Genomic DNA, 9,812 nt, shown 5'->3' on the forward strand with positions numbered 1-9,812 from the left:
CATTTATTATGTCCTATCACATTTCCTTCCCAACTGCAGAATATTTTAGTTTTAAATATTTAGTTTTCAATCTATCTACCAAATCGTGACTATGACATTTGTTTTGAGATTGTTACATTAAGATCAACCTATCTGGGCTGGGTACAGTGGCTCACACCGGTAATCCCAGCACTTTGGGAGGCTGAGGCAGGATAATCACTTGGAGTCGGGAGGCAGAGGTTGCAGAGGGCAAAACGCCATTGCACTCCAGCCTGGGCAACAGAGCGAAACTCCATCTCAAAAAGCAAAAGATCAACCTATCTGAATTGGGCAAGTCATTCCCAATTTTTAAATAAAAATACTTATTTTTGATCATGAGCTCTTTATAAATAACACTGTTCACAAGGAAATACTAATTGATATGTGACATGAGACAGAATGTATGATTTTTAAATATAAAAGGAATTTCATTAGGTTTAGATAAGCTAAGACTACACAAAAGTTTTCCAGGCTATTTAATCAAGTAACTTATATTGCACACACTCCTGAGTATACACCACTGTGGTGACATCGTTTGTTTCAGAATTCCCTGCATTCAGCTTAAAAGGTGCTTCTTCCCAAGAAACTGCACTTTTCTGTCAAATGCACTTGATCGAATAGGAGAATTGGGTTCATAAAATGGATTAATTGAAAACTTTATATATAAATCATAAACATCAGTAAAGAAGTTCTTTATTCCATCTTCTTGTCTTATGTCATGAAGCATAATAAATCTCATATGCCCCGCAGTGACAGATGCTGACACAAACCATTCATTGAACTTGTCCACCGTTTTCAAGTACATGTTGTTCGACAGCCACATGTTCTCATCTACGAGGTCAAGAGCAGCATGAGCTATGAGCTGGTTCAGATGACGATGGTCGTCTTTGGATTCTGCCTTCCCAGCTGGCAAAAACTCCATTTCAAAAACTGGATTATCATGATGGCCAACGATTACAAAGTAGAAGCTCCCAGACATGGTCTTCAATATATGGCTCCTCTGTGGATCTCAACCTGGAGCAATCTTGCATCCGAGAAACATCTGGCAATGTCTGAGGATATTTTTGGTTGCCACATTTGGGGGAGAAGGTCCTACTGCAGAAAGGCCGACAATGGAAACACAATCTGAAACAACCTTTAAATAACCTCTAAACTGGATAAAATCACTTTTCCTAACAAAAATTACCTTTTTATGCCTTCCTTATTATTACCATTCTCACCAAAAAATATGATGTTTCTTGTACACTTTGCATAGAGAATTGTTTCACTTATTAGTACTAGTTTTAATTACATATATTAATTAAAATTTTAGCTCTTAGTAACTTCAATTTCCAGTGAAAAACGTAGGTTGTAAGTAGCTTTGAATTGTCTTATTTCATTTCAGTATAGATGAAATCATTTTATAACTTTTAGAAAACTCTATTTCCTCAATTTTTTATATTTATTAATGAATCCAAACACATTTATCTTCTCTGTATTATATAAAAACAGGATTTTGAAATACATAAACTTATGATTAATAATGAATGTTTCAGTATTTTAATTTAAAAACAACTCAGATATATTATAAGGAACTAACTTTAAGGTTTTATATTGCTGAAAAAAATTTTCGAAAGTATGACAAGTTTATTTACACATTTTTATGCTGTTTACATTCACTTAGTTATACATTCTTAACAATTATGTTTGAATTTCTCACTGTGAGAGATGGGAAAGTTCTTCTTCAAAGTTTATAGCTTAGACTACATTATAAAGAGTTATAACCTCTTGCTGTATGGCCATTATCTGCTATTAGCATAAACATATACCCATCCTCTAAATCAGCTACATCTTAAATTTGTTACCTTGACTCGCTCCAGCATGTCTGAACAGAACTGGGCAAGCTCCAAACCCTGGTGCATGCCATTCCTTATTTGGAAATGCTCCTGACCTTCTCCTGGCTGGCTTCCTCTTCTTCCTCCTCTTCCCCCTTATCTATTCAGGAAATTTCCAAGTTTTTGGCCAATTGGGTCAAGCATAGAATGTGAGGTCCCGTTCTAGGCAATGGAAACTGGACACAGCAGTAGGACGATTGAGTCAGATTATGAAAGTTATAAATGTCCCTGTCTCCTTTGTTCAGGTGTGCTCTTGTGGCAAGACTGCAGTAAGTTGCACCCTTCCTGCAGGAAGTAAACTAACCTTGCTCAGTAATCTATTGTCTCAGTGTGGATTTTTCCCAATGTTATAAACCCATTCCCAACATCATTAAACAAAGCTAGACATTGTAAAAGTTCAGAAAATATCACCTGAAAATATGTTGCTTTCGTATATTATTGTTACCAATATGTAATCAGTGAGGCTTTATGAATTCTTACCTCTCTAAAGACAGATTTTCTGGTTTTTTGTTTTGTTTTAGAGACGGAGTCTTATACTATCACCCAGGCTGGAGTACAGTGGCACGAGCTCAGCACACTGCAACTGCTGTCTCCAGTGTTCAAGTGATTCTCTTGCCTCAGCCTCCCGAGTAGCTGGGACTATAGGCACCTGCTACCATGCCCAGCTAATTTTTGTGATTTTAGTAAAGGTGGGGATTCCCCATGCTGCCCAGAGTGGTCTTGAACTCCTGAGCCACCTCCCAAAGTGCTAGGATTACAGGCATGACCCTCCATGCCTGGCCTAAAGACAGATTTTCCAGAAGAACTCAATTGTCAATTGTCTTCTTCCTTGAGAGTTCCAGCAACCAGGAAAGATAAACTTTTACTGCAGGAGAGGAGACTTCATTACACCCAGATGGACCTTGTCACAAACCAGCACTCATCCTTCTTTTAAGGGCCCATTCATCTTTCCCCAAAACCACTTACTACTTCTGGCCTAAGTTTGCCCAAAGCAAAGAAGGAGGGTATAGGCAAAGGACCAGTGAAGCCACTAGAAAAGCACCTTAAGCAAAGTAAAGCCTTGTTATACAAATGTAAACTAATACCTTTTGCATTGTGAGAATTTCTAGTGACTCAGTCTCTCTTCCCAGTGAATGGAGGAAACACCCATACAAATGGAGATTTCCTTTATTGATGTAAACTTATTTTACAAGAGAGTTTCAAAATAGCCAGCTAACCGACACAAAGATATTTTGGAAATCAAATTAGTTTAATAGGTGGTCCTACTGAGTTCAAGGTAGAGCCCATTAATGACTAGAACGAAAAAGGCATTTTCTATGCCTGGACTCAGAATGGATAGCTGAAAAAAAGAAGTAAGCCTACTTTACCTGATGAACCACCATTTATACTTTATGCAGTTCTGTTTTCATATGCAGACAGTAAGAGTAACTTGTCAGAGACATCTAAATGAAAGAGCAACATTATCTTGAATAGGGGCTGGGTAAAATGAAGCTGAGACCCATAGGGCTGCATTCCGAGGAGGGTAAGTCATTCTTAGTCACAGCATGAGATGGGAAGAGGTCAGCACAAAAATACAGGTCATAAAGACCTTGTTGATAAAACAGGTTACAGTAAAGAAGCTAGCTAAAACTCACCAAAACCAAGATGGCAATGAGAGTGATCTCTGGTCTTCCCCACTGTTACAGTCCCACCAGCTCCATGATGGTTTACAAATGTCATGGCAATGTCAGAAAGTTACTCTATATGGCCTAAAAAAGCGAGGACCCCACACCTGCAGGAACTGCCTGCCCCTTTCCTGGAAAACTCATGAATAATTCATTGCTTGTTTAGCACATTTCCACACTGCTGACTGGGCAATTTGCAAAAGAAAGAGGTTTGATGGATTTATAGTTTCACGTGTCTGGGAAGCCTCACAATCATGGCCAAAGGCAAGGAGAAGCAAGTCACATCTTACATGGTAGGCAGCAGGCAAATAGAGAGCTTGTGCAGGGAAACTCCTCTTATAAAACCATCAGACCTTGTGAGACTCACCCACCATCACAAGAACACCATGGAATAGACCTGCTCTCATGATTCAATCACCTCCTGCCAGGTCCCTTCTACAATACTCAGGAATTCAACATGAGATTTCAGTGGGGACATAGCCAAAACATATCACACATAATTTTTTTTTTAAAAAATCATAAAAATAGGCTGCTCTGCCCATGGAGTAGCCATTCTTTATTCCTTTACTTTCTTAATAAACTTGCTTTTGCTTTGCACTATGGACTCACTCTGAATTCTTTCTTATTTGAGATCCAAGAGCCCTCTCTGAAAGTCTGAATCAGGATCCCTTTCCAGTAACATAACTAAATCAAAAGGTTATCATACTTAACATTCCTTATCAATGAAGCACTTAAACTTTTCGTTTTGTAAAATCTCTTTTAAAAGAGGCAAGAGAAATTTTGAAATCTTCTTACAAGCTTCTGCATATGAATAGACATCCCTGAGCAAGCCTAATTCAGGAGGCTTCATTTTTAAATGCATTTCTTAAAATGTAATGTTGTTCACATGGAATGTTCTATCATAATTTTAAATTATCTTTAGTAAGATTTTGTCAGTTTTGTAAGCATTTGCTGTTTTGGGAGTCTAATATGCATACAGTCCATGTAAAATAAGTACAGCAAGAAGGTGGAGTACTCAGTTCTTCAGAAATTAAAAATCCCATTTTCACAGAATCTTGTCTTTGTTTTTGGTTCTAAGATAACCTTGATAACGTTGCCAATAACTTTTTCCTACTTCAGTGTAAAAAAAAAAAAAAAAGAAAAGAAAAGGAACCATAAAATCCCTAAAACCTGAAGTTTGCCACTCCTATTGTAATTATCATTTAATGCCAATTTCTGTCTGACATGGTCAGACATCTGAAGCTTCTAACTGGATTCAATCTAGTAAGTTATTGTATCTAATTTTATCCTGGGCCCAGTCCAGTTTCTGCCACAACTTCCAAACTCAGTTCAGATCAAACATTTTCTCGAAGTCAGATAGCTTAAAACACAAATCCATGGAAATTTGGAATCCAAGAGAAAACTTACCCACAATCCTCAGTGGTCGTGTGAGAGCAATGAATGTATTGGGTCAAGAAGGCAGCTCATTTGGTCACTTGAAACTCCTGGTGGTCACTGGAAACTCTGCTGTGAATCCCACTTTCAATAGCACATGCTAAAACAAAAATTTTAGACAAATTAAATTTTACATAGTTTTATTGAGCAAAGAACAATTTGCAAATCAGGCAGCTCCCAGAACTGGGAGCTGACTCCAGGCCCACATATTGTATGATTCTATTTATACAAAAGGGCCAATAGATGCAATGTCTACAGAGACAGAAAATATATTGGTGTTTCTTAGAGCTAAAGTGGTGGATGGTGAGGGGCTGCCAATGGGTATGGGATTTCTTTTGGAGGTGATAAAATGTCCTAAAATTAAATTGTGATCATTCTTGCATAACTCTGTGAATACTATAAACCATTGACTTTTCACTTTAGATGAGTTAATTTTATGGAATGTGAATTATATCTTAATAAAACATTTTATTAAAAAAAAAACTGTGCAATCATCTTCAGGTAAATAATTGTCTATCCCAAAGGCCTGAAAACTCCCTGCCACAGGGAGGACACATGGAAATGCATTCATGGCTTCCACAATTGAGTCATGGCTCCTTCAAATACTGAATTATTACTACTATTATCAACGGCCTCACTAAGGTAATTCCTTAGTTTCATATTTGTGAAAACACACTGAATATGTCCTGCTTAGGCCAGTTCTATTACCTTCCTGAAGGTGTCCCTCAACACTGACTTCTCTGCTTAGGAAGATGCCCACAGACATGGGAAAGGTTTTGTCGTGTGTGAAAGTCTGTCCACGGATAATTCCCCTGCCTGGTGCTGTGCCTTGCCAAAGATAACCCGCTCCAACCCTTTAGCTTTCTCAACTCAGGGAGCTGCAATCTTTGAGATTAAAAACCTAAAGAAAGGGCTGAAAGCTTCCTAGAGGGGAAACGTGAATCTAGCCATAGAAAGAGCTAAATTGTGAGTGGGTAGAGATCAGAAAACATCCTATTTTCTGCTGCTTTGCTGTCTTACGTGCTCACTGTATTCCCCAGTTACACATGATCTTCCAGTGATTCATTTCAGTTGGAATAACACTCATATCCACTACTGGAACCAAACACAACTTCCTCAGTTTGGAGTGAATTGAATCGTCATGTTGCTTCAGCAAAGCCCTGTGTCTCAATAACCTTGATAATTCAGGTGTTGTAGTAAAAATTACTTGCAGTGCTAAGAATTTTAAGTTCTATTAATATTCACTGCAGGAAATCAAAGAAAGATTTGGAATTAAAGGCTAATAACCTTGTTTGTAAGATGGAATAGAAAATATTCCAAATAACTTCTGATTCTTATTCTAAAGGAAAGAGTTATCTCCAGTTTTCAAGTTGCAAATTAAGATGAAAATAGGAAAATGATATTTAACCAACTTTACATCTTCTATATAAATTACACTGGGTTGTAATTTCATTGGCAAAGACAAAGTAATATGTGACTGCAAACAAGTTACTGCAGAGACCACTGTTCTACCACATTCAGTTTTCACTGCCAGATAAAAATGAGATTCTTGAGAACTTGCCTGCTTTATTTTTGGTCACTTAACTGTGTTAACATCAACTATATCCATCAGAAAGGGGCAGGAAAAAGAATGCTCCACTGCCATCCTTCATAAAGTTAGGAAAGTTATTTGAGCCTCTCTTTGTTCTCCCAAGGAATGTAAATAATGCTATTGAGTATGTATAATCAATCATGGGAAGCTTTAAATCACTACCTAGCAATTATTAACCAGAAATGTGGCAGGTGAAAGGCAAGTGCAGATCTCTGTAGCAAAGAAAATGTCTTAGTTTCCCTAACGGGACACGTATTAACTCAAGAGTTTTTTGTTTGTTTGTTTTTGCTGTTTGTGTGGGGATTTTTTTTTTTTTTAGAGTTTTAAACTGCATGTAAATGAATGCTGAATTCCTAATCCCTGAAGTCCAGATCTTATATACAAATGACTATTCAACAAATAGATGTATAATAAACATCTCAAACTCAACATGTTAAAAACTGAACTTCTCTTTTCCTCCTCAAACATGCTTCTCCCAGTCTTCCTCATCTTAGTTTATCAGCTACTCTATCCTTCTAGTTACTGAAACCAAAAGTGTTTGGCGTAATCATAGATGCTTCTCTTCCTCTAAATCCCTACATCCAATATCTTAGCAAATTCTGTATAATGTAGCTTCAACATATAACATATAATAAGCATTTCTTATCACTTCCTTTGCTATTGCTGCCATCATCATCTCTGCCTGAATTATTATTATTATTATTATTTTTATTTTTAATTGCATTTTAGGTTTTGGGGTACATGTGAAGAACATGCAAGATTGTTGCATAGGTACACACATGGCAGTGTGATGTGCTGCCTTCCTCCCCATCACCTATATCTGGCATTTCTCCCCATGCTATCTCTCCCCAACTCCCCACCCCTATTTTCCCCCTACAGACCCCAGTGTGTGATGTTCCCTTCCCTGTGTCCATGTGTTCTCATTGTTCAACACCCACCTATGAAGGAGAACATATGGTATTTGATTTTCTGCTCTTGTGTCAGTTCGCTGAGAATGATGGTTTCCAGGTTCATCCATGTCCTACAAAGGACACAAACTCATCATTTTTGATGGCTGCATAGTATTCCATGGTGTATATGTGCCACATTTTCCCTGTCCAGTCTATCATTGATGGGCATTTGGGCTGGTTCCAGGTCTTTGCTATTGTAAACTGTGCTGCAGTGAAATTTGTGTGCATGTGTCCTTCTAGTAGAATGATTTACAATCCTTTGGATATATACCCAGTAATGGGATTGCTGGGTCAAATGGAATTTCTATTTCTAGGTCCTTGAGGAATCGCCACACTGTCTTCCACAATGGTTGAACTAATTTACACTCTGACCAACAGTGTAAAAGTGTTCCTATTTATCCACATCCTCTGCAGCATCTGCTGTCTCCAGATTTTTTAATGGTCACTATTCTAACTGGCATGAGATGGTATCTCAATGTTGTTTTGATTTGCATTTCTCTGATGACCAGTGATGATGAGCATTTTTTCATATGTTTGTTGGCCTCATGTATGTCTTCTTTTGTAAAGTGTCTGTTCATGTCCTTTGCACACTTTTGAATGGGCTTGTTTATTTTTTTCTTGTAAATCTGTTTTAGTTCTTTGTAGATTCTGGATATCAGCCCTTTGTCAGATGGGTAGATTGCAAAAATTTTTTCCCATTCTGTTGGTTGCTGATTCACCTAATGACTGTTTCTTTTGCTGTGCAGAAGCTGTGGAGTTTGATTAGGTCCCACTTGACTCTTTTGGCTTTTGTTGCCAAGGCTTTTAGTGTTTTGGTCATGAAGTCCTTGCCTACACCTATGTCCTGAATGGTTTTGCCTAGGTTTTCTTCTAGGGTTTTTATGGTGTTAGGTCTTATGTTTAGGTCTTTAATCCATCTGGAGTTAATTTTAGTGTAAGCTGTCAGGAAGAGGTCCAGTTTCTGCTTTCTGCATATGGCTAGCCAGTTTTCCCAACACCATTTATTAAACAGGGAATCCTTTCCCCACTGCTTGTTTTTGTCAGGTTTGTCAAAGATTGGATGGTTGTAGATGTGTGGTGTTGCCTCCGAGGCCTCTGTTCTGTGCCATCTTACCTGAATTATTAGCAACAGCCTCCTGACTAGTGCTCCATAGCCTTTTGTCAGTCTATTTCCTTCCCTGTTGCTAGAATGGTTTCCTTAAAACCTGGAGCAGACCATGTCATGCTCTTCAAGTACTACCAGATGATTCTCATTTTACTCGGACTGAAAACAGAGTCCATACAATGGCCTGTGAGGTTTGAAACAATTTATCCCCTTTCCTCTCTGACTCCTATGATACTCCCTCTTAGTCTGTTCTAAGTTTCCTGGGCCCCATGCTTTTCCTCAAAAATACCAGACACAGAAACACCTCAACATCTTTGAACTTGCTGTTTCTTTCCCCTAAAATGTTCTTCCCCCAGGTGTATCCATGGCTCTTCTCTTCATTTTCAACAAAATTTCCACACATCACCCTCTTCTGCAAGTTGGTTTTCTGCTCCCTACTGTGTTCCTGAATTCATTCATGCTTTTCTTTGGCGGCTATAATGTATTTATTTCATTGCTATATAGTACTGTATCATATGAATATATGACAAGTTATCTAGTCCATTGTTACTTATCTAGGTTGTTGCCAATGTTTTGCTAGTACAAAAAATCCTGCTATAAACATTCTTGAAAACATCTTCTTGTGCAGAATTCCTGGAGTATAGATAGATATGTGCATCTTTGATTTTACTGTGTAATGTGAAATTGTTTTTTAAATAGTGGTATTTGGTATCAATTTACACACTTAGCAGTATTGTATGATTGTATTATCTGCTCTACATCCTTTCTAATCCTTTCATTATTGCCAACCTACTTGGTATTAAATGATCTCTAATAATTATTTTATTTCTATTTTCTGGCTACTAATGAGATTGGACATTTTAAAGTATTATTATTGCCTGTATTCCAACAGGGAACACATGACAAATTCAGATAATCAAAGGGACTAAATACAAAGATGTACATGGAGTGTAGGAGAAACCAGGGCTATCAACCACAGCGCCGTTTTCATCTCCAAGCCTAAAAGGCTGAGTGGAGGAAGAAATTACTGGAAAACCCAGAATAGAGTCTTGTATAGTAGGGACTTTTATAGGAAAGAAACAGGCAGAGGGAGTAAAGAAACAAGGAGAACAAATATCTCAACTTCATTCTTCTCCCACCTAATCTTCCACCAAAACATTCATGGGAATCCCTTTT

General features: G+C 37.8%; 1 protein-coding gene across 1 annotated transcript; it reads right to left on the reverse strand.

Moving 5' to 3' along the window:
* Positions 1–425: 425 nt before the first annotated feature.
* LOC108291410 (trafficking protein particle complex subunit 2) lies at positions 426–1,018 on the reverse strand. Its single transcript, XM_017511785.2, has one exon. The coding sequence runs from the start codon at positions 995–997 to the stop codon at positions 575–577; it is 423 nt and encodes a 140-aa protein (XP_017367274.1). The 5' UTR covers positions 998–1,018; the 3' UTR covers positions 426–574.
* Between the last annotated feature and the right edge of the window lie 8,794 nt (positions 1,019–9,812).

The sequence above is a fragment of the Cebus imitator genome, unplaced genomic scaffold, assembly GCF_001604975.1.
Source record: "Cebus imitator isolate Cc_AM_T3 unplaced genomic scaffold, Cebus_imitator-1.0 Scaffold452, whole genome shotgun sequence".
In the NCBI taxonomy this organism is placed as follows: domain Eukaryota; kingdom Metazoa; phylum Chordata; class Mammalia; order Primates; family Cebidae; genus Cebus; species Cebus imitator.